This window comes from Polypterus senegalus, chromosome 4, assembly GCF_016835505.1.
Source record: "Polypterus senegalus isolate Bchr_013 chromosome 4, ASM1683550v1, whole genome shotgun sequence".
NCBI lineage: Eukaryota > Metazoa > Chordata > Cladistia > Polypteriformes > Polypteridae > Polypterus > Polypterus senegalus.
Genome location: NC_053157.1, coordinates 2,701,701 through 2,728,049, shown reverse-complemented (window position 1 = coordinate 2,728,049; position 26,349 = coordinate 2,701,701). Strand labels below are relative to the sequence as shown.

General features: G+C 39.3%; 1 protein-coding gene across 4 annotated transcripts in view; it reads right to left on the bottom strand.

Annotated features, from left to right (window-relative positions):
* The window catches only part of LOC120527090 (probable E3 ubiquitin-protein ligase HERC3), a 101,120-nt gene that overhangs the window by 36,822 nt on the left and 37,949 nt on the right, over window positions 1-26,349 (bottom strand). For 3 of the 4 annotated variants that reach the window (XM_039750157.1, XM_039750160.1, XM_039750158.1), the window contains exons 8-14: window positions 18,569-18,723; window positions 15,957-16,030; window positions 14,000-14,124; window positions 9,711-9,770; window positions 8,064-8,178; window positions 6,665-6,854; window positions 3,231-3,394 (exon numbers count right to left, since the gene is read on the bottom strand). In XM_039750157.1, coding sequence (XP_039606091.1) covers window positions 3,231-3,394; window positions 6,665-6,854; window positions 8,064-8,178; window positions 9,711-9,770; window positions 14,000-14,124; window positions 15,957-16,030; window positions 18,569-18,723 — 883 coding nt within the window. The remainder of the gene's footprint in view (window positions 1-3,230; window positions 3,395-6,664; window positions 6,855-8,063; window positions 8,179-9,710; window positions 9,771-13,999; window positions 14,125-15,956; window positions 16,031-18,568; window positions 18,724-26,349) is intronic. The other variant, XM_039750159.1, reaches the window with a different exon arrangement.

The following is a 26,349-nucleotide window of genomic DNA, read 5'->3' as shown; positions in this document are numbered from 1 at the left end:
CATCCAGAATCCAGACACTCATCAAAGGCTATAGGAGGACAGCGTCTAGAGGCCAAAAGGAGGCTCAACTAAGTATTGATGTCATATCTCTGTTGGGGTGCCCACATTTCTGCACCTGTCTAATTTTGTTATGATACATATTTTCTGTTAATCCAATAAACTTAATGTCACTGCTGACATCCTATTGTTTCCATAAGGCATGTTATATATTAAAAAGAAGTTGCTACTTTCAAAGCTTAGCCAATGAGAAACAAAAACCCAAAGAATTAACAGGGGTTCCCAAACGTTTTCATATAGACTGTATATTTGTTTCAATAAATCAGTATTACTTTAATAGACTGAGTTAGTTTTTGTCAAATTCGCATTTCCCGGTTATAGAGAATTCCACTTATAATAAGCAAATAGTGTTGGTCCCGTCAAGTTCACTATAACCGAGTTTGACTATATTAATAAATGAAGTAGAGGTGGCCATTGAGAAAATTAAATTAGGAAAGCAGCTGAGGAACATGACAAATATCAAGAACCAAAAGACTGAAGGTAACCGAGTAGCTTAAAGACATGTTCCAGTGAGTTTAGAAACAGGAGATGATACAAAAAGATTGCAAAAAAAACATCAAATTGAACCAATAAATAAGAAAGGAAATTCCACTGTATTTGAAAATGCACAGTCTTCAAAAATAAACTACAGAACAGCTAAAACCAAACTAAGGATGCATGTAGAAGGAAAACTAGAAGAAGAACAGCCAACATTGAGACCAGAGAGACAAACAGAGGATCATAGCAATATCATCCAGACTGAAACATTTCTAGATAAGGACAAAGCTGTCCACCTAGCATTCTTGGATCTGCATGCTGCCTTTGATAAGCTGAATAAAAAATATGTATGGAGAAACCTGCAAGAGACTGATAGTCCCCAGTAATATATGAAGAGTCACAGAAAGTTTGTGTAAAGCTGTGAAATGGAAGGTTGGAATAATGGACAAGTATCAGAAATGAATAAAATAAGGAGACTCATTAAACCTCCTACGTTTTATAATCTTCATCAACAAAATTACTAAAGCATAAAAACCAAAGACAACCCAAAAAACAAAACGGGAAACTGGAATTTACAACCAGTGTATGTACAAAATCTAGTTTTGCTGAGGATATAGTGCTGAAAGCAGATACCCCAGAAAAACTCCAATAATTTGTGACATTCTGTAATACACAGCAAACAGCATGAAAAATATTAAAAGTCAAGCTCAATTTGTAAATATGAAGGAAGAAGTGTTAGAATGAAGAATCAGATTGGAGGAAATGGAATTGGAATGGGTTGGTGGAAATTATTTATAATGTTCCTGAAGGCTCATAACATTATTTGAGGTTAAGAAATATGAACAGACCAGTAAACGGCACACTGCACGTTCTTGGATGGTTTTTGTTCGGTCAAATTTGACTTTGCAATTCTGGCATGTTTGACCACTGATTGCCAACATCGATTAGCCTCTTCCTCGGTCTCATTTGCTCTTGTGAGTCTCCTTCGCTCTGCGTCTGCCTGTCGTAAATGCGGAGTGTGCTCTTCATAGTTTTCCTTCTCGTTCTCTGTATGTTTAGCATTTGTTTGCTCAGAGGTTGATGCGCTTGCTGCTTCCCGAGCAGCTTTTCTTTTCTCCACCCTAGCGGCCCGCTTCCTCTCTTCTTTTCTTGGCATCATTTGTAATAATTCCAAAGATTTTTGCTTTTAATAAACTCTGCGCTACAGCTTTCTAAGTGTAATATATGTGTGTACCAAATTTCAGGCTACAAGTTATTTGTTTTTTGGCCTTGACCTTCCTGGGTTGACCTCTGACCTTGGAGGTCAATCATCAGCCCGAAAGCGGATAATCGACATAATGTAGTATATCTGTACCAAATTTCAGTTTGATAGGTCAAACGGTTTGTGAGCTACAGGTGATTTCTGGACAGACAAATGGACAGCCACCTTAGCGTATTATATAGAAGATTTCATAAATCAAGCCATGTTTATTATGAATTAAATAATACAATTATAGGAAATAAGAAGTGGGAAGAAGGGCTGAATCACACATTTATAAGTCTATACAAATCTGAGTTGGATATTTTTTTTTGTTATTTATTTCACTTTATACAATTTCTTGGATTAGTAATTTGTTAAGTTTTCGCACACCCCTTGAGGTCAGAGTGCAGGATCAGCCATTGTACTGCACCCCTGGAGCAACTGCAGGTTAAGGGCCTTGCTGAAGGGCCAAGGAGGGTAAGCAACCACTTTGGCAGTAACAGGTATTCAAACCAGCAACCTTCCAGATACCAGAACATACTATGACAGAAAAGTATAGTAGAATAAAGAAGTAGAAAGTAATTATTTAAGAAGAACAATAGGGATAAACAAAGCTGGACTGAATTACAAACACAAAGATAAGCATAGCAGTAGACTGTTGTACCGTGTTAGCCATAGATTGATACAGGAAAAAGTAGGGTGAAATGACACCTTTTATTGGCTAACTAAATAGATTACGAATGCAAGCTTTCAAGGAAGCTAAGGCCCCTTCATCAGGCAAAGTGTAACCCACAAAGATAAGGGAAGAATTAAACCAAGAAGCCCTCCTGGGACAAACAGAAAAGAAACAGTTAAGATGGTTTGGTCGTGTGTTAAGAATGGACAATGACAGAATATCTAGAAGAGCGCTGGATGAGAGGAAGACCAAGGAATATGTGATTAGAAAACACGGGAAATTATTCTGAGAAGGGTAAAACAAGCGATAAAGTGAAGAGTTTTATTAAACACAGAGAAGAGTACCAAAGGGTGATTTATTAGGCCCTAGATCTGTAAAGGCAAAGAGGGAAGGATGAAGAAGTGTGGAATGTGATAGATAGATAGATAGATAGATAGATAGATAGATAGATAGATAGATAGATAGATAGATAGATAGATAGATAGATAGATAGATAGATAGATAGATAGATAGATAGATAGATAGATAGATAGATAGATAGATAGATAGATAGATAGATAGATAGATAGATAGATAGATAGATAGGGAGGAACGATCTCCTCAGTCTGTCAGTGGAACAGGACGGTGACAAAAGTCTGTCACTGAAGCTACTCCTCTGCCTGGAGATGATCCTGTTAAGTGGATGCAACTGTGCTTATTCAGGAATGAAAATAATTTAAGAGGGATAAAACTACAGAAAACCGAATAGCACAGAGGAAAAGTAAAGCAGACAACACATACCTTGTGGAGTTTTTCAAGCAGTTTAAGCGCAGCAGTGACATAGGCATCCAAAAACGTTGGGATCAACAGAGATTTTCCACTACCCAAAAGAAAAACAACCGTGCATTTATACATTTCAATAAGTCGAGAAAAGAATTCTGAATCTCCCAGAGCCCACCAATTATCTGTGAAAGAAAAGACATGGGAGGAGAAATTAGCATACTGATTTACAGTACCGTATATTCTTCTTGGGGGAACACAACACTAACACAAATGAGTAATTTGCTAAAGGCTTGTTATTTCAGTGCATGATCCAGTGCCCTCCGTAACGTTTGGCACATTTTTCCTCGATTTCCCTTTCTGCTCCACAGTTTAAAATATGAAATCAAACAATTCAGACATCGTGATTAAAGTGCAAATTGCAGACTTTCATTTTAAGGGGAGACATTTGGACAGCACTTCATTCAAAAACAAGATTGTAGCTGCTGGTAAGTAAGGCAGGATCGAGCACTGGTCAAAAGTGTGCCCTGAAAGAAATCTCTCTGTCCAAAAGTTCATTTTAAAAGAAAAGGCCAAAAAAAAAAAATAATTGCAAAAAATGTCTCTTCTCTAAACTTAGCTTTTCTTGTCAAACTCCAGCTGCTTATATACTTAAAGATGATTTACTTCACCTTCAGTACGCTCTAAATGTACAGCGCTGCACATTCAATAGAGCACATAGCGTTACATTCTATTGGGCCCGTTGAGGCCTGGTTTAAAACAGCGCGTCCTCCATGCCTTACTCACGGTCACTAACTAAGACTAATCTATAGTCAGAGGGGCAAGTAGTAGTTAGAATATACAAACACAATTCAGCTTGTGGGGGTTAGAAGAACCTCCCATAGACTGTGCACTAATATATAGGCAAACATTTGATTTATCTTAAATAACTAGCAAATGGCTCTTACAAAGATGATGTTTCCAAACATATCGTTGAGTCAACACAGAAGTTTCTCAAAGCTAAAAGTACTAGGGTGTTGTACCATGTTAGCTATTATGAATGTAGTGAAAAGTCAAGCAAAATGACACCTTTTGCTTGACTTCTCAAAGCTAAAAAAATGGAAAATTCTTGAATGGCCAAGCCAGTCACCCAGTTTAAATCAAATTAAGCAGGCCGTCTATATGTTGATGAGAAAACTTAAGGGGACGAGCCCCCAAAACAAACATGAGCTGAAGATGGCTGCATGAGAGGCTTGACTGAGAAGACCCTCAGCACCTGCTGATGTCTATAAATCGCAGACTTCAAGCAGTCAATGCATGTGAAGGACCTAAATATGACGGCTTTAATAGACCTGCCAAACATTATGGAGCCCTGAAATGGGGGGACCATGTTGAAAAAGTGTTGTCATTTCTACATGGTGTGACTGAGAGGTCTGCAAATCTCCATAAATGAAAGTCTGCAATGTACACTTTAATCACAATGATTTAAAACTGTGCAGCAGTGGGCTAAATCAAGGAAAAATGTGTCTTTGTCCCAAACATTATGGAGGGCACTGCTATGTTCTCAAGCAAAGTACACAGACAAGTTTAATTTATTTTAGCACCTTTAACATCGCCATTTACAGCATTTTATGTGAACATTTCCAAATTTCTAAGACGAGTTACGAAATGTCCCCAGAGTCACAGAGCATATGTCTGTGGTGAGGAGTTAATCAGCAGTTAAACAGACAGCTCCATCTTCTACCAGTGGACTAAAAGGCTGGCTTATAAACCAAGCAAAGCACCCACGGTGGTTAAACCAAGACATGCATGAACGTCAACAGGTCTGTGCGTCTTTAAGGAGCGCTCACTTATCTCAAGGCTTTACTGGCTCATGAGGCTGACTCTGAAGTTGTTTGACATCCTTTGTGAAATAAGTAGTGATGTCAAAGGTGAAACCAGACTTATGTTGCTTGTGAGCAAATAACATTTCATTATAGGGGTCTGCATTCCCACAAGATCCATCTTAATTTTTTGTAGCACAGGACTACAGAAGATGCGGGCAAGTCGATTTTACTCCTACGGTGTTAAGCGAACAGCCAGAGTGTTTATTTGGAATGTCCGTTTCACAATTCAAATTTTCATTAAAAAAATTGCTAAATCTTTCAACCTTACATCAACTCTTATGCTATTGTCATAACTAAACAACAGAGGGTGCACACTGCACCCGTGTAACGTACTGTTTTTTACCATTCGTCCATCAATGTCTTTGAATGTCAATGTTTAGCCTGATGTCATAGAAAGGTTTTTCCCTTGCAACAGGAAAAGCTTATTTTCTTAACACATGCAATGTGCCCTCTGCACATGCAACACACATTCATAGGGGTCACTTTCAGGAGATTTTTCAACTGTATACATGTTATTGCAATAAGAAGCTTGCCCTCTGTCGGAGCAGGTTAATGAGAGCACCACTGCTGTTTGAGGTTCAAAATCATTTTCCAGGAGTTACTACCATGAAGCTTATTGTTATGTTGGCACTTACAATTATAAGGATTAAAAGGATAGATTAGAATTAGCTTGCTCTCTTTCTCTCACCTCCTAGTCCCACCCCGATTTTACCTCCCCATGTGGGGCTAGACTGGAAATTAAGGTCAAAGCTAGCACATGTAACAAAGTACAACCTTAGTTTAGAATTACAGAATGTCAACAAAGGTCCAGAAGCAAAGTCTTCATGACCAAACAGTTAACTTTGTGAGCTGGAATGTTAAAGGTCTCAATCATGAATTAAAGAGAAAGAAAGTATTCTCTCAAGTAACAAGTCTAAACACTAAAATAGTATTTTTACAGGAGACCAGCTTATTAAGCAAGGATCAGTTTTGGCTGCACAGAGACTAGACTGGCCAAATATTCCTTTCCAGCTTTACAAAGAAAACTAAAGGTGTGGTAATTCTTACACATAGAACAATCTCATTTGTAGTATCTGATCCTAAAGGGTGATATGTGATTGTCATGGGTAATTTATTTAACTGTAAAGTGATTTTGATAAATTGGGTGAGGGTTGATTTGATTCAAACCTACTTTTGTAAAATTTGACTTGCTTGTATGGAATGTTATTTGATTTTAATAAATTCAATAAAATGTTTATAATAATAAAAAAAATCACCACTCCTACTTTGAGCACCGCCCTTCAGGAGTAGTTGGATTGGTTTAGAAATGTGATAACTCAGTGAGCTGTCTAATTGACCCCACCCAGTTTTAAGGAAAATTCTCTTCTGGTCCTATCCAGGAGTATGTATGATTCCACTGGCTCAGTGAGACTACTATTCATCAAACTAAAAATTTCATAAAGATCATGCAGATAAACGAGTATGAACAGAGCCAAGCTAAGAAACATGCCAGCTGACTACAAGTGACCTAATGGCTATGGGCAATGGATGGGAAGATCCGTGAATCTAACTATTTAAAACAAAGTATGCATGAAGGAAGAGAGGCCTTACCAAGTACTTTGCTAGGATTTGCGTCCAATCGTAGTATTGCCATGGCTAAGGGGATAGTTAACGTAATGTAATACTTGGAGTCATGAAGCACAGGGCACTCGCAAAGAATCAAATAGATCCGCATGGCCTCAACATCTGGTGGAGAAGATGGCAGCTGAGGAATCAAGAGACTCTCAAAACTCTTTGTTGTCTAAAGAGGAAAAAAAAAATCAAATGTTGTTTAAAACAGCTAGAAGAAAAAAAAATTATTATTACAAACACTTCACCAGGCACCAAACCCAAACCCGAAGCCTCCGCCTTGCTTACCACTATTAGTCAGTGTATTTATGTGCTCCATGGCTCCTATGTTATGTGCTCAGACTGTACTCTGTATACAGTACATGACAATAGTGACTGTAAATATTGAAGATGATGAATAGGTCAATGGCTCCACTGAACTCAAGTCATTGCTAACCCCATGTAATTACACAGTAAGCTAAACAAATGCTAAAGAAAAACTCTTCTATGTCAAAAAACCCGATTAAAAACACATAGCAACAATAAAATATCCATCCCCATTCCTGACATCACACTTCCCCCTCCCCTCGGCCCGCAGACAGATGTTGGCTGATTAGATATTTGCATTAACAAGCCGTTGAACTGGTGTACCTAATAAAGTGGCCAGCAAGTGTAACTCTTCCTTTAACTCCAACCTGACAATCAAATTGTTACACTTTACGCAGCCCGGGGTGCAACTTCATAACACGCAGATGACAACAGGCAGCCCCAGTGAACGAAAAAAAATTTCCTCTCTGCCTCTGTCGAAGCAGCCAAGCTGCTAATGCCTTGCTTTAGATACCATTCTTCATTTAAAATACATTATAAATGGAGAGTTCAAGCACGTGTGCCGAAAGAAATCTCTTGGTCCAAAAGTTTGTTTTAAAATATTTAGTGAAAATTCAAAGCAGACAATCAACACAAGAATAAAGAAAAAAGTTGTTACACACGTAGAATAAAAGGCAAAAAAAAATGTAAAAATATATCTTCTATAAATTCAGCTTTTCTTGTCAAACTTTAGTTGTTTTTATATTTAAAGATGCTGTACATTCAATAAAGTATACTGTCTTTCATGTTACTTGATTCTTAATGCACGAAAGGCCCGGTTTAAAACCACATGCCCTCTATGCCTTACACATGGCAAGGCTGATCACTAACTGAGAATAATGTTTAGTCAGAGTGGCTAGAAAATGCTAGAATATACCAATTCAATTCAACTTATGGGGGTTATAGGAACCTCCCATAGACTATGCACTAATATTTAGAAAAAAAATTCAGATAACTTAAGTAACTAGCAAATGGCTCTTACAAGAATAATAAAAATGTATTAAAAAGTAGCTTTAGACAATCATGAATCGATTACCTGCTCAAGTAACTTGCAGAAGGTGGGCTTTGCCAACATCTCAAACAGCAACCTGACCGAGTTTAAATCGATTCCTGGGTTCTTGGGATTGGTTCTGAAATGCTCATCATTGCTACTGAGATAAATCATGGAAAAAGCAAGTTAAAAGAAAGAAAGAAAGGATGAGTAAAGCAAGAAAGCAAGAAAGAAGGGACACGTAAACCAGGAAAGAAGGGATGAGGAAAGAAAGAAGGAGAAATAATGGATGAGTAAAGAAAGAAGGAGAAAGAAGGGATGGGGAAAGAAAGAAGGGATGAGTAAAGAAAGAAAAGAGGGATATAGAAAGAAAGAGAGACAAGTAAAGCAAGAAAGCAGGGATAAGTAAGGAAAGAAAGAAAGAAAGGGATATAGAAAGAAAGCAAGAAAGAAGGGATATAGAAAGAAAGAAAGAAGGGACAAGTAAAGCAAGAAAACAAGGAGGGACAAGTAAAGCAAGAAAGCAGGAAAGCAAGGATGAGTAAAGAAGGAAAGAAAGAAAGCAGGGATGAGTAAAGAAAGACAGGATATAGAAAAAAAGAATGAAAGCAAGAAAGAAGGGATGAGTAAAGCAAGAAAGAAGAGATGAATAAAGGGAGCTCAATAAGAAGAAACATCACTGTAAAGATAAAAGAAGAGGGGGTGGGGTCCAAATCCCTTCAGTTCCCACCACAGATACTGATGCTCCAGCCAATCGAAAGAAAGAAAGATTTTCAAAGTTAAAATCAAAGTTCACTTTATCTTTATCATCATCATCATCATCCTCCACCCCTTATAAAAGAACAGAGAGATGAAATGACAGAGCTCGGGGCCGGTGAGCACAAACAGGCCAAACCACACAATGCAGATACACATTTAAATAAACCTGTTTAGTGTAAGTTCCTCAGATCAGTGCAGTGCGGTGGCTGATCTTTTGAGATGATAAGTAAAGTGACTTGTGTCTCAACAGAAGTGTGACACTGTGATCTAAGATGTTAGGGTGGGGTGGAAGCTCATGGGGAACTAAACTGTGCTGACAGCCTGGGCCATAAAAAGCCATCACCGCACCTGACAGATCAGGCTCTCTTTATTCCAGATGGCTAAAGAATAAAGAATCCATGAGAGGGATCAGAGGGCTCTTGACACAATCCAGCAGGCCTTGCAGACACAGCATTTTGAGAAAAACATCTTCCAGAGAAGAGATAATATTCCCTACTGATGTTACATCCTGTGCAGTGATGGTGATTAGTTACACCTGATTATTTTAGGAGGGGGTGATCTTTTAACCATCTCAAACATCCCAGTTTTTATATTTTTTTTCTGACCTGTTGCTATTATATCTTTCACTTGGCTGTTTTTAAGTTGCATTGAGTAAATACATCCGTCCATCCATCCATTATCCAACCCGCTATATCCTAACACAGGGTCACAGGGGTCTGCTGGAGCCAAAACCCCAGCCAACACAGAGCGCCAGGCAGGAACAAATCCCCGGGCAGGGCGCCAGCCACCACAGGGCTTGAGTAAATGCAGCTGGATAAATATTGTTTGTGTGCGTGTGTGTGTGTGTGTGTGCGTGTTCACTTCTGATGTGAAACAACAAAATGTGACTATTTTTGATTCTTTTCTATATACACTGTAAATAATAATACTTACCTACAGTCAAGAAAACTTGCATTCCAACATGCAGCGGAAGATAGCAGAGGAATTATGTCACTAAAAGGCAAAAACAAACAAAAAATAAAAGAACAGCAGTCGTAGTATTATAGTCATGTGTATAAAAACATCACCACCCTGCACACTGATAGCATCAAACAGTAACAAGTCAAAGCTGACAAAACTGTTCAAAGGAAAAGCAAAGTACCCATAACATATCCACTGTCACATCCATTTTCTACACCAGCATTATCCTGAGCAGCCTATCTCAGCCAGCAAGGGGCACAAGCCTGAGACCATCTCTGGACGGGGTGGCAGTCCACCAGAAGACAAAAAACACACAGAAACAGGGTACAGTTTAGCATTACCAGTTCACCAAACTTGCATGTGTCTGGACTGGGACAAAAAAAAAAAAAAACGCAGAACATGTGGAGGACGACACCCATTCAAATCATTCATGAATGCCACTGCTGAGGCGTCAACAAAATGAGGAGCAACATAGTTCAGAGATCCTTGTTGGCTGCCCTCCACTCCATTTTAATGTCACATTGTTTTTATCTTGTTGTTCAGGGGGATACATTTGGCAGACATCAACATCTAACTTGAGCCATTACTGTTTTAATGTTTCCCCTTTTGTAGACTACTGGTTTTAAAATGTGATAATAAGATTTTAGAACCTACTTGTTGCACATGTAAACAGCAGATATTCATCTAAGATTTTTTTCAGATGAGGAAGACAGAAATTTTGAAGTAAGGAAGTTCTACTCACAGATGATGTTGCCAGAGAGTCGAGATGTGATGCATGTTGATTGAAATATGGAACTAAGAATTTTAAAGTACTCTGTAAATGTGACAATAGTGACAGTATAAAACACACACACATATACACTCAGTGGCCACTTTATTAGGTTTAACTGCTGGTTAACACAAATATCTAATCAGCCAATCACATGGCAGCAACTCAACGCATTTCAGCCTGAAGACATCGTCAAGATGACCTGCTGAAGTTCAAACCGAGCATCAGAATGATGACGAAAGGGGACTGAAGTGACTTTGAACGTGGTGGCGTGGTTATTGGTGCCAGACCAGAAACTGCTCATCTACTGGGATTTTCATACACATCCATCTCTAGGGTTTACATAGAATGGTCCAAAAAAGGGAAAATATCAGTGAGCGGCGGTTCAATGCCCTGTTGACGCCAGGGGTCAGAGAAGAATGGCCAGACTGGTTTGAGCTGACAGAAAGGCAACAGTAACTCAAATAAGCACTCGTTACCACGGAGGTGTGCTGAAGAGCAGCTCTGAACACACAACATGTCAGACCTTGAAGCAGGTGGGCTACAGCAGCAGTGGGACCACAGTGGGTGCCACTCCTGTAAGCTAAGAACAGGCAACTATGGCTACCATTCACACAGGCTCACCAACTTTGGACAACAGAAGATTGGAAAAACGTCACCTGGTCTGATGAGTGCTGTGACACTCAGATGGTAGGGTCAACAACATGAAAACAGGGATCTATCATGTCTTGTATCAACGATTCAGGCTGCTGGTGGTGGTATAATGGTGTAGGTGAAATTTTCTTGGGACACTTTGGACCCCTTAGTACCAACTGAGCATCGTTTAAATGCCTCAGCCTACCTGAGTATTGTCGCCGACAATGTCCAATCCTTTATGACGGCAGTGTCTCCATCTTCCAACAGGATAACACACCATGTCACAAAGCTCACATAGTCGCAAACTGGTTTCTTGAACATGACGATGAGCTCACTGGATTCAAATGGCCTCCACAGTCACAAGATCTCAATCCAATAAAGCACCTTTGGGATGTTGTGGAACAGGACATTCATATCACGGATGTGCAGCTGACAAATCTGCAGCAACTGTGTGATGCTGCCATGTCAATGTGGACCACAATCCCTGAGGAAGGTTTGCACCACCATGTTGAATCAGTGCCATGAAGAATTACGGCAGCTCTGAAGGCTAAAGGGGTCCAACCTGGTACTAGCAAGGTGTACCAAATAAAGTGGCCGGTGAGTGTATATAGAGAGTTTTATCGTGTTCAGAAGACTTTTTTTTTTCTTTCCAGCTGACTCAAACTAAAAATCTGTACACAAGTCAAATACTTCTACATGTTTCAGACGTTTCATTTGCTTTACTGGCAGACCCCCCACCCACTCCAAATCATGAAAATTTCTTGTGTTTTGTAAGCTGCATACCGATTTGCTGATTGTATATTCTTAGCAAAATCCACCAGCTTCCAGCCTGCTGTTGATAAACCAGAGCATCATTAATTATGATATCTTTCAGCTAGCACAGCTTCACACAGTCTTGGGTATTAAAGAACTGCACTGAACTCGACTAAAACTCTCCAAAATGTTTCCAGGGCATGATCCAACCTGCGAACGTTGCAATCAAGCCCCAGCCTCACTAGGTCACATGTTCTGGGCCTGCACCAAATTAACATTATTCTGGACAAAACTTTTTAATTACCTCTCAGACAGCCTTGGACTCACAATCCCTCTTAACCCATTAACAGCTGTGTTTGGGGGTCTTCCAGAGGGGCTTAAAGTGGAGAAGGACAAACAAACTGTGATTGCATTCACTACACTCTTGGCACGCAGACTTATTCTGCTAAACTGGAAGAACCCAAACTCTGCTCTTTTAAGTCAGTGGGAAACCGATGTGTTATACTATTTGAAATTGGAAAAAATCAAATACTCAGAGGATCTGTACAGACTTTTTTCAAAACATGGCAGGATATAATCAGTAATATTTTAAAATAAGTTTATACAGCACAGAGAATTTATTAATTTAGGTATGTTTACAAGCCTTAAATTTTACACCGTTTGGCTTGCTCTCTCTCTCAGGGGTGGGGATCGATCTGTTCTTAACATAATTCTTTCTTTTGTAAAAACTTGATTGCTATGTATGGATTGTAATAAAATTAAATAATAATAAAAAAAAAAAAAAAAAAGAAGAAGAACTGCATGAACTCCAGTTGGCTTTGGTCAATTTATGTCAAGGGTCCCAGGTAAGTAAAGAGTAGGGTTGCCACACGTCCCTTAAATACAGGACATGTCCCATATTTGATCATTTTGTCCCCTGTCCCATACTGACCTTTTTACTACCTCCTTACGGTACTTAGTTGTAACTTTATAAGTAATTATGCTTTCCTTTTCTCAGATTCTCTTGATGAAAATAACCCAAATGTAAAAGAGGAAACGAGTGTTTATTGCCTGCTTGCAACTTGTTGCTATGTTTGGTATCATTAGGCTCTCCGGCCGCGCTGCTGTGCAGTTCTGTATCAGCATTGCAAAGTTCAGCGTCAACAGAGTGTGTGGTTACTACTTGCCACGGCCCACTTTGTTTCTAACTTGAAAAGTAATCCATCCATGCCAAGATACCAAAACGTAAGTGTAAATTTCATGATGAATATTCCAGCAAATGGACATTTATCAAACAAGGCAGAAGCTGTTTTGAAGAAAACTGTGGTGTATGCAATTGCACTTGCAGTAAATAATTTTCAAATGATTTAACTTTTGTTTTCCTCATAACCCATTAAAATCCTTGCTTTATAGTTTTAACTTATGTCTCTACTTTTATATAATATATTGGTCTGGGTGTGTAGGGGGCATGTATAAATTTATGTATAGAGTAATATAGAGAAGATGGGCGGCACAGTGGAGCAGTGGGTAGCGCTGCTGCCTTGCAGTTAGGAGACCTGGGTTCACATCCCGGGTCCTCCATGCATGGAGTCTGTATGTTCTCCCCGTGTCTGCGTGGATTTCCTCCCACAGTCCAAAGACATGCAGGTTAAGTGCATTGGCAATCCTAAATTGCCCCTAATGTGTGCTTGGTGTATGGGTGGGTGTGCATGTGTGTGGATGAATGGATGGATGGAGAGAGATTCTAATCTGGCAACCCTAGTAAAGAGTCCATTAAACAGTGTAGTTTACTTTTTAATGGTCACTCTAAGCAAAAATAAATAAATCGGTGAACTCCAATGATAAGTTTACCTACTGTACCATTGTTCTTACTGATGGGCAAAAGGAACTACCAAAAATAAATGACTTCTTCACAGGCATTACACAGCAATGACTTTACTTCTCATCCAAAGGCACTACATTAGAATCAGGAAGAGCTGCACTGACGTCATGTGCCATTCACAGCCCTGATCTCAAATGATACACCAACTGGCTTAAAGCAGAAACTACAGCTAAACAGCAATATGACCAACGTTAAACAGTCGAATACTTGGTACTGAAAGACTTCAAAGGTAAAAAAACTCACTTGGTTACACTGGAGTTGCTATTCTTAGAAAGCATTTTTTGCCATAAATTTAAATTCTCATAATTTATAAGTGAAACACTTCTTGTAAAGCTGACAACACGAAAATCATCGGGCGCAGCAGAATTCTGGAAAAAATAAAGAAACAAACAGAAAGAAACATTTACTACAAAGGAAAGAAAAAGACCACCATATGCGTGCAATCATGTTGATTTTCCAGCAGCAAAAAGTTGACATCTTGTAGGTAGTGTCCAAAATAAGATTAATGCTTTAAAAACCATAAAAGGCCAGATGTAATATAGGAACATTCTGACAACACTCTCATTTCTACAGAAGCGTATTAGGGCAACGGAGAAGAAAAAAAAAATTATGGACACAGTGAGAAAAAAAAGGTGCATGTCGAGAATAAAGTCAACATGCTGAGTGTATTCTCGACATTGCCACTTTAATTGCAACGTTTATGTGGAGATTAAAGTCACCATGTCGACTTTATTCTCGTAGTTTGTTTTGTCATTAAAGTAGAAAGTCTTAAACTTCATTTTGAAATCAATGTTTCATTTACTAGATTTTCTCAAATCCCCATTATAACTAATGTAGCACATTAAATGCTTCGTAGTAAGTGTTCCCCGATCCAATGAGATTATTGTGGAAATGTTGAGAATAAAGTGCATGCTAATCTCATATGCATGTAAAATGTTTGGGTAATCTTAACATAATCTTAATCTCATAATCTTAAAAGATTATGGTTAACCTAATCTTTTCAAGTATGGAGTATTATAACAATTACAGTACAAGCCCTCTTAACTGGCCTTGCATTAACCGGCCTGTTAAAATAAAAAAAAATTGTTTTAATCCTGAGTTCTTCTTTATATTCTATGTATGCACTTCCTTCTTTCCTGGAAGGTAAGAGGGCTCCTATGCTCAGAGTGATTTCCGTTTACATATTCCTTAATGAATTTTCCACGGTGCCTTCTTTCTACTTAGCGGCTCCCCTGCTTCTCCCATCGGGCATCGCAACGGGGAGTCGCCCTACCTCCACACTGGTCCAGTAGCCTTCCAATCCCTGGCTACGTCGGGCTCCATCCGGACCGAGACGTGGGTTCTTTCCCCAGCAGCCAGGGTGCTCACGCTGGGGCTAAACCAGCCCAAAGCCTCCACGACTGCTGCTGCCTTTCGACAGCCAGTCGTCTTCAATACCGGTCACTCCAGCTCCGTGTTTGCTCAACTGGAGTGACTGCTTTCTTCAGCCCCACTGAGTGTTGGCCAAACACTCATCTTCTGGGGTTCACCTCCCAGCTGCCTGCCACTGCTCCATCAAATCTGCGGTCTCTCCTGCACCGGCTTTCCTCTATCTGCTTGCCTCTCCATTAACCTCCCGTTCTTTCCTGTTCTCCCCCTGGCCGCCTCGCACTTCTATTTATCACGGGGGCGTGGATCAGATGTGGCAATTAGCAGTTCCCGGGAACAATTACGGATGCAGATGACTCCTCACCTGTGCACTTAAATTAGGATTGCCCGCATTATGAATTCCCCGGGAACCGATCGGCCACACATACTCGGTAAGCCGCGAGTGCAATGATTATTTATTTAAAAAGTGGCCTTATTGACTTGAGCTGTGGACCTGCTACACCACACTGTCCAGTCACTGTACGAGAAAAAAACCTGTGTGCAAAATCGTGAATGAAGACATGTGGATATGGTTTCTTCAGGAACGTCGAAGAGGTACAGTACATACCTTAGAAATATTTTTCTACATGAAAATAGGTATGCAACGGATTAACCGGCCAAAATGGCGACCAGCCATGGGTCCAGACCTGAGGTGGCCGGTTAAGAGGGATTGTACTGTATTCAATTATCTGTAACCTGACTCCTTATTCACAACAGAATGGGCCTTTAAACCTGTTTCATAATTCATTACAAGTTTTTCAGTGTTTCATTATAAATCTCCCTGTTTTCTTACCTCTTTTGTGGAACACAATATAATATTGTGGTCTCCCCCACAACGAATTCTCTGGATTACATAGTAATCAGTATCTGCTTGGCAAAAAACAAAGAAAAAAAATTAAAATCACAAATAAAATGAGGCTACATTATTCAGAATTAATGGCTTGTAACCATTCCCTCTAAAATATTTAGTCAGGATTAGCCTTGAATGCTCAACTGAGGATACTGCATGTAAAATGTGTGTGTAATTATTAGAATATCAGCATGAACATTTTGTAAAATGAGAGATTTCAATAAAATTTGTAAACCTTTCTGAAAGCGTGTTTTCCTGTTGTGATTACGGGTTATTGATTGTAGGTTGACAGACAAAAACGGCAAATGTAATCTGTTTAAAATGAAATCTGCAACACAAAAGAGTGTGCAGAAAGTCAACTGGTCTGAATACATTCTAAATCTAAATTACTGTTTTCAATATAGTACAAATTTACGACAGTATTAGGATACGTGCTCTTGAGGATGAAGATACTGTATGAGGATTCGGGTCAGATCAATAATATTTTGATGTTAACAGAGCTGACTGGAGCCCCTGATCTACAAGGCTGAGTGAACAAGTTAAAGTCAAAGGCCAAGAATGAAGACGAAGCCTGAGAGAAAAACAGTAGCTACAGATGGGGTCAGTAAGCACAAGAACCCCTGAGTCCTACAGTCAGTGCTGTGGTAACAGCAAATTACAAGCAAAACACACGTTTAATATGAGAATAAACGTCTGTTACAGAAAGAAAATACAATAATGTCTTTAGCTTTATTACTAATTACTTATTACTCTTCAACAACTCTGTAATGGCCTGTGCAATTTTCTACACTGTGGTGTGTTGCGCTGGTTAACATCACTTCAAGAGAGGCCCACCAAATCAACAAGCTAATTAGAAGGGTGGACTCATAAATGACACACTCTCTGGAGCCCCTAGAAATAGAAACAAAGGAAAGAATTTAAGCAAAACTGAGTGCCATCATGAACAATGCTGCACGTCCTTTGTCTGACACAAACACTGAGGACATTCGGACAAAGAATCATTCAGCAGACGTGTGTGAAGAAATGTGACGAGGGCTGCTTTATACAAATGGCAACACACCTGTATAGTGCCTCATTATGACTATGACTGCCAAATCTGAGGTTTTACTTTATTTCTTTTTAAATTTTGCTTTATTTTCAGTCGTTCTGGTTTTGTTTAGACTATAGCATGTGTGTGTTATTTATTTATTTATTTAAAGAGCTTCAGTAAAAAGCTCAACTTCCTCCAGGGACAAATAAAATTCTATCTATTGTAGACCAGTAACTCTTTAATAAAATATGTGAAACTTACGGACTGACATTCATGGTACAGCACAATTTAAATTATACCAAGTAAACTGGGTCATTTTCTGGTGTCAATGCATGTTTGCAAATTTAAACAATTCATCAAAAAGGCTCAGCATTCCCAAACGTATCTTAGCTCTTGTCCTTTTAAGCACTTAATGAAATAGAAATCAGCAATGCTGTGTGAATCTCTCTTTTACCTCACACATTTCCATTTCTGGATATCTCTTCTCTGCCAAAGGTTTTCACGGTTCTTTTGGTGTATTTTAAACATTTTTGGCCATCAAAGAGATTGTCTGGAGCTTTGAAAATCAGGTCTTCATTTTAGGCCTAAGTACCCCAAAGCTGCTTTGGTTGAGCCCAATTCTGGGCTGGCTGGGAAGGACTGGCCAGGCTTGTGGAGCCTTTAGGAGACCTCGCACAACTCTCGCTATAGGAGTGCACTCAAATCATCACATCGGATACCACAACAAATCCTTCCTACATTTTCTTAAATCGGGGCTGCATAAGGAGGTGATGTGCTGTATGCTGCTGCCATGTATATATTTATATACTAGCCATCCCCCGCATATTAGTGAAACAGGACAGTGAGGAGGGCCCTGCCAAGCTCTCTACCACCCTGACGTTACTCTTGCCCTTCCCCTCGGCTTGCAGCCTCGGTCTCAGATTAGCGTGAATACATAACTTTTTCAAGCACTTCTTATTCATAGCGCAATGACAGAGGTCGCAAAATCAGCAGGAATGTTCAAGCAAATTAAAGGAAAAAAAAAAAAAAGATCTAAACCCGTGAAGTAGTTCTCTCGTTTGCTAACTAAGTGGAGTTAAGGTTAGGCCCCGAGGCAGACGCGTGCGTAAGGAGGGCCCGGCAGCTCGATAAGACTCTCTCAGATTCGCACTATTAAGTTGGTACCACAAACAAACTATCATCCTTAGCGCGATGAGAAAATCGCAAAAATCAAAGGAATGTTCAAACAAATTACAGAAAAAAACCCAATCTAAATCGGTTAAGTAGTTCTCTCGTGAAAAGCGGACAGACATATAAACGGGTCTAAAAAGACTATAAGAAATTTCACGCTTGGACCACAAAACTTTTAAAACCGTTTTTTAGCGAGCAGCTATGGGCCATGGGTAACCTACATTCCAAACTTCAAGACCCAAGTCCTTGTAGTTCGGGAGATTTCGTGATGAGTGAGTCCGTTTGGCTTTTATATATAGAGAATTACAATTTGTTTTTCTATTTACTATTAGCCAGATTAAATACAAGCAAGTACCTGACTGCCGCTGACTCCTGTGGGGAACCCAGAATCCCTTTACCGCTTGTGGACCTTTGGAGTTACTTATGCAACCGTTTCCCAGTTGCCCATGTGTATTGCAACCAAATGCATAGATCAAACCAGTAGAAGGCACAAGGGCTAATGTGTGATTTCTGCAAGGAAAGAAGGGGTGGGGGAGAAGTTAAATTTCACTTATCATCTGTAAGTAAGACAAGGCAAGGACATCAATACTGGCATTATTAGTAATGGACTATTACACATATATTAGGGATGCTCTGATTGACTGGCCGATTTTCACTATAAAAGACACGACTGGTGATCAATAAATTGGCCAGTTACAAAATATGATATTTCCCCTGCTTTTCTAAGCTTTATGGTAATTAATCCAGCTCGCGTCTTTTTTCATTTTCCTGTAGTGTAAATAAAGCAAGTCAAGGCCTGTTTTACAAGACAGTGAGGGACTATTGGAATATTAAAGAAAGTAATGAGAAAAAGGAATTGAAGAAGTCATCATGTACAATTAGACAACCGGCAAGAAAGGCTACTTTAATGAATTCAGAACTTTTTATTTTGTCCTTTACATTAAAATGGACACCGTTTGAGTTTGGACAGCAAGCTTGTTTTAAGTGCAGCAGCCTAGACTTTTAATTGTAAAATGAAAAAATACAGAAGAATTTGAAATTGCTTAGTAAATAATAGACTTTTAAAAATATTTGTACTGTTTATTTTATTTTTATATGTGTCATACAATGTAAGTTTTGATAAAAAACAAGTGCTACATTATTAAAACACATCTTTATAAATGTAGTAAATGTATATCTTAACAGCAAAAAGCTATAGTGTAATTAATGATTCAGAATGAATATATATTTCAGTGTTTAATTGCCAATATCAATTAATTTACTGTGTGAGAATATACAGTTAGGTCCATAAATATTTGGACAGAGACAACTTTTTTCTAATTTTGATTCTGTACATCACCACAATGAATTTTAAATCAAACAACTCAGATGACATTGAAGTGCAGACTTTCAGCTTTAATTCAGTGCGTTGAAAAAAACGATTGCATAAAAATGTGAGGCAACTAAAGTATTTTTTTAGCACAATCCCTTCATTTCAGGGGCTCAAAAGTAATTGGACAAATTAAATAACTGGTAATAAAATGTTCATTTCTAATACTTGGTTGAAAACCAATGCCAGCCTGAAGTCTTGACCTCATGGGCATCACCAGATGCTGGGTTTCCTCCTTTTTAATGCTCTGCCAGGCCTTTACTTTTAGCTGCTGTTTGTTTGTGAGCCTTTCTGTCCCAAGTTTAGTCTTCAACAAGTGAAATGCCTGCTCAGTTGGGTTACGATCAGGTGGCTGACTTGGCCATTCAAGAATTTTCCACTTCTTTGCTTTAATGAACTCCTGGGTTGCTTTGGCTACATGTTTTGGGTCATTGTCCATCTGTATCATGAAATGCCCGCTGCCCAATCAATCTGACGTCATTTAGCTGGATTTGAGCAGACAGTACGTCTCTGAACACCTCAGAATTCATGCGGCTGCTTCTGTCCTGTGTCACCTCATCAATAAACACTCGTGTCCCAGTGCCACTGGCAGCCATCACACTGCCTGACTTCACCTTGTTTTACAGATGATGTGCTATGCTTTGGATAGTGAGCTGTTCCATGCCTTCTCCATACTTTTTTCTTGCCATCATTGGTTGATCTTTGTTTCATCTGGCCAAAGAATGTTTTTCCAGAACTGTGCTGGCTTTTTTAGATGTTCTTTAGCAAAGTCCAATCTAGCCTTTCTATTCTTGAGGCTTATGAGTGGCTGGCACCTTGCAGTGCACCCTCTGGATTTCCTTTCATGCAGTCTTCTCTTTATGGTAGACTTGGATATCGATACGCCGACCAAGCCCTGGAGAGTGTTGTTCACCCATGATATCAAATCATTCTGTTGGTGTTTTGTGCAACTTTACTAAAAATTTCAAATTGACACATTGTTCAACTTTTAAACTTAGCATTTTTTCGGCACACTACAGAAAACACAACCAAACTAAATGGCAATTCACAACTGAACGTCATAAGAGTGTTGCTGATTGTCATGCAGGTTCAGACATGTTCAGGGTCACCACGCATGTGGTTATAACTGGTTCTGACTGCTTTGTTTACGAGGTGGAATCACGGTCTCGTTATTTAATAGAAATAAAACCGTGTGGCATTTGCCAAGGCCCAAAGCCTGCTAGATAGATATAGATATAGATATAAAGATATAGATATACAGTCCCTGACAAAAGTCTTGTCGCTTCTCTATTTTGTAGAAACTCCTGCTATTAACCTGACTTTTAATTAATCAACTGGTGTTAGAAATAGCTCATATGAAAAGCTAAAGCCCTCCCAAATGATGTTTAATGTAGTGAAATAAATTAGTTTCACTGAAAAAAGATTTATCATTTAATCAAAACAGAAAGGTCAAATTTGGGCAAGACAAAGGTTTTGTCGCCTGTACAGAAAATGAACAACTTTACTGCAAATCCAAAAATATGTCAGCAAATTAAGTAGTGGTGCTGTGAGATCCAAATTTAATATCTTGTATGACTTCCATGAGCTTGATGGACAGCATCCATGCGGTTTGGCAAGGATTCATACAATTTATTGATGAAGTCATCAGGAATAGCAAAGAAAACAGTCTTGCATGCCTCCCTGAGTTCATCAATATTCTTTGGTTTCGTCTTCCATGCTTCCTCTTTCATCCTACCCCACATATGCTCAATGATGTTCATGTCTGGAGACTGGGCTGGCCAATCCTGGAGCATCTTGATCTTCTTCGCGTTAAGGAACTTTGATGTAGAGATGGAACTATGCGATGGAGCACCATCCTGCTGCAGAATTTGGCCTTTTTTATGGGTGGGAATATAAGAGGTAGCTAAGATTTCGTATATATCTATAAACGACACTGCACCACAAACTCTACAGTGCAAAGAAGAATCCATTTCTAAGCAAGATCCACAAGCTCAGGCGTTGTCACTGGGCCAGGGATCATTTAAAATGGAGTGTGGCAAAATGGAAGACTGTTCTGTGGTCAGACGAGTCACGATTCAAGTTCTTTTGGAAATCTGGGACGCCATGTCATCCGGACCAAAGAGGACAAGGACAACCCAAGTTGTTATCAACGCTCAGTTCAGAAGCCTGCATCTCTGATGGTATGGGGTTGCATGAGTGTGTGTGGCATGGGCAGCTTGCATGTCTGGAAAGGCACCATCAATGCAGAAAAATATATTCAGGTTCTAGAACAACATATGCTCCCATCCAGACGTCATCTCTTTCAGGGAAGACCCTGCATTTTTCAACAAGATAATGCCAGACAACATTCTGCATCAATCACAACATCATGGCTGCGTAGGAGAAGGATCCGGGTACTGAAATGGCCAGTCTGCAGTCCAGATCTTTCACCTATAGAGAACATTTGGCGCATCATAAAGAGGAAGGTGCGACAAAGAAGGCCCAAGACGATTGAAGAGTTAGAGGCCTGTATTAGACAAGAATGGGAGAGCATTCCTATTTCTAAACTTGAGAAACTGGTCTCCTCGGTCCCCAGACGTCTGTTGAGTGTTGTAAGAAGAAGGGGAGATGCCACACAGTGGTGAAAAATGGCCTTGTCCCAACTTTTTTGGGGTTTGTTGACACCATGAAATTCTGAATCAACATATTTTTCCCTTAAAATGATACATTTTCTCAGTTTAAACTTTTGTTGCGTGATTTATGTTCTATTCTGAATAAAATATTAGAAGTTGGCACCTCCACATCATTGCATTCAGTTTTTATTCACGATTTGTATAGTGTCCCAACTTTTTGGAATCCGGTTTGTATATATATATATATATATATAGATATATAGATATATGATATATGATAATCTGTAGTAAGTAAGTAAATAAATCCAAATACAGTAGAGTCTCGCTTATCCTACCTTCGCTTATCCAACATCCCACCGCAAAAAAAAAAACAAACAAAAAAAAATATACGCATCAATCGGCAACAAGAACTGCAAGTTGCGAGTGTGAGCGTAGTCTATTTTTTGTTGCTCCCGACTCTGCTGCAGCTAATTACAGTGGAACCTCGGTTTGCGAGCATAATTCGTTCTGGAAATGTGCTTGCAGTCCAAAGCACTCGTATATCAATGCGAATCTCCCCATAAGAAATAATGGAAACTCAGATGATTCGTTCCACAACCCAAAACTATTCATATAAAAATGATTAATACAAAATATAAAGTAAAATACATAATACAAATTAACCTGCACTTTACCTTTAAAAAGAATCATGGCTGGTGTGAGTTTCTAAACTCATGTGGGATTCCACCAACGGACAACACGGAAGAGCGTCCCAAAGCAATCGCAGTCTCCCAGCGCTGTAGCAGTTCGCCATATAAGCGCATCCAAAAAGATCGCAGACATGCTATAAGCGCCTGTCGTCAATGGGTCATACAAGGAACATTATAAAGATCCCGGTACAATAAATAACAGCGCTGTTGCGGTCTCAAGCTGAATAAAGCTGGTGTTAAAGTACTGAGACTCAGCTTCGTGTTTTGGGGAGCAAGACGGGGACTCGCACTTCACAGCGCACACACACACAGTCACAATGCTGTAGTAAACAGATGTGACTATATGAGTGAGGCACACAGACTCAGACGGAGAATAGGAGATGATTGCCAGAGAGAGAGAGAGAGACGCGCTGGGCGGGCGAGCAAGATAAGAAGAAAGAGAAGAACCATCAGCTCAGTTGTGATCACATAACGCTCAGCAGACAAAGTGTATCCATACTACTTGTATTGCAAGACATCGATCGTTTATCAAGTCAAAATGTATTAAAAATTTTTGCTCGTCTTGCAAAACGTTCGTAAACCGAGGTTCCACTATATATATTATATATATATTATATATATATATATAATATATATATTATATATATATATATAATATATATATTATATATATATATATATATATATATATATATATATATATATATATATATATATATATATATATATAGTAGATTTTTTTGTTAGAAGTGGTGAAAACTACTTATTTCTATTAAACCTTGTTTCAGTTAAGTACATTACAGAAAATTTTAAACAATATCACAGCCTGTAATTACAAGAAGCATTTTATTTTATTTCATACTATATGTATTATGAGTAAATATTTTTGTATACATTTTATTAGTTAAAGGATGTATTTCAAGGACATTTGATTTATTTCAGTATTGTTAGGTCACTGAAAAATGAGCCTACAGAATTTAAATTTGTTAATAAAAAAAAAAGATCAGTGAACACATGTGGTCTATAGTTATTTATAAAAATAACAGCATTAAAACTTTAATATTGGACGTAACACTTCTATGCATCTGGTTATGTGGGAGCTTAGTTTAAAAAGTTTTTAAAAGGGACAAAGGTAACAAAAATGGTATTGGAATTGGCCAATCAAGTAACATGAAACCAGTGATTGGTAACGGGCCAAAAACACCTGATTGGAGCATCTCAGATATTATATGTCTATACACACACACGCACACAGAGTTTGTTACTGTGGATGGATAAGTGAGCAGAAGATGAACTGATCTCAAAATGGCATAATGTTAAAGATGAAACCTTTTCCATATTTTAAGCAATAGGTGTGTGCTACTTTTGTTTGGTATTGTATGAGGAAGTCTGGAGTGGCAGAGAAGTATGTAAGAGTAGTACAGGATATGAACAAGGGAAGTGTGACTGTGGCGTGGTCTGCGGTAGGAGTGACGGAAGTGGGATTACATCAGGGATCAGCTCTGAAGCCTTTCTTATTTGCAATGGTGATGGACAGGTTGACAGACGAGATTAGACAGGAGGCCCCATGGACTGTGATGTTTGCTGATGACATTGTGATCTGTAGCGATATTAGGAAGCAGGTTAAGGAGACCCTGGAGAGTTGGAGATATGAGAAGAGAGGAAAGGAATGAAGGTCAGTAGGACCACCAAGACAGAATACATGTGTGTGAATGAGAGGGAGGTCAGTGGAATGGTGAGAATGAGGGAAGTAGAGTTGGCGAACGTGGATCAGTTTAAATATTTCGGATCAACAATTTAGAGTAATGGGGATTGTAAAAGAGAGGTGAAGAAGAGAGTGCAGGCAGGGTGGAATGGGTGGTGAAGAATGTCAGGAGTAATTTGGGACAGACAGGTATCAGCAGATGTGAAAGGGAAGGTCTACATGGCGGTAGTGAGACCAGTTATGTTATATGGACAGGAGACGGTGGCACAGGAGACAGAGCTGGAGGTGGAAGAGTTAAAGACGTGAAGATTTGCATTGGGTGTGATGAGGATGGACAGGATTAGAAATGAGGACATTAGAGGGTCAGCTCAGGTGGGATGGTCTGGGGACAAAGTCAGAGAGGCGAGATTGCGTTGGTATGGTCACGTGCAGAGGAGAGATGCTGAGTATATTGGGAAAAGGATGTTAAGGATAGAGCTGCCAGGGAAGAGGAGGGCCTAAGAGGAGGTTTATGGGTGTGGTGAGAGAGGACATGCAGGTGATGGGTGTGACAGAACAAGATGAAGAGGACAGAAAAATATGGAAGAAGATGATCCGCTGTGGTGACCCCTAACGGGAGCTGCCAGAAGAAGTAAAGTGAAAAAAGGACATGGGCACCATATAAAAGTTTGAGCAGCACAATATTATATGAGGTCTCTGATAACTCTTCCCAGCTGTCAGACCTTCATTAGTAAGTTTGGGCTATGGTTTGTTCACAATCCCTGTTAGGAAAAGTCAAGCGATGCAGATTTCACAGCTGTATAAATACTCTTACTCCTCAAACCTTGTCCCGATAATCGGCAGTCACAAGTCCCTCTAAGCAGCTGCCTAACATGCTGAAAAATAAAATAGTTCTGAGAGAAACTGAGAGAATGAAACTGAATTAAATGAAACCCATCTGACACTACTGTTTTCACATAAAGACGCGCTCTGCACTCTGTAGGAAGTAAGTAAATAAATCCAAATACAGTAGAGTCTCGCTTATCCTACCTTCACTTATCCAACATTCCGTATTATCCGACGTCCCACCAAAAAAAAAAAAATACGCATCAATCGGTAACAAGAACTGCAAGTTGCGAGTGTGAGTGTAGTCTGTTTTTTGTTGCTCCCAGCTCTGCTGCAGCTAATTAAAGTGGAACCTCGGTTTGTGAGCATAATTCGTTCTGGAAATGTGCTCGCAGTCCAAAGCACTCGTACAGTATATCAATGCGAATCTCCCCATAAGAAATAATGGAAACTCAGATGATTCATTCCCCAACCCAAAACTATTCATATAAAGATGATTAATACAAAATATAAAGTAAAAATACATAAAGCAAATTAACCTGCACTTTACCTTTGAAAAGAATCATGGCTGGTGTGAGTGAGTTTCTAAACTCTTGTGGATTCCACCAACGGGACGACACGCGGAAGAGCGTCCCAAAGCTGCAATCGCAGTCTCCCAGCGCTGTAGCAGTTCGATGTAAAAGCGAATCCGAAAAGATTGCGGACATGCTATAAGCGCCTGTGTTTGATGGGTGATACAAGGAACAAGCGACATTATAAATGCGCTGGGCTCAGTATTACTTTCCCCCCGACCCTGCCTGACTGCTGTGTCTGTGTATAGGAGAATGGCAGATCCTGCTAAAATAAATAACCGCGCTGTTGCTGTTTCAAGTTTAATAAAGCTGGTGTTGCTAAAAGTATTGAGACTCAGCTTCGAGTTTTCGGGTGCAAGACGGG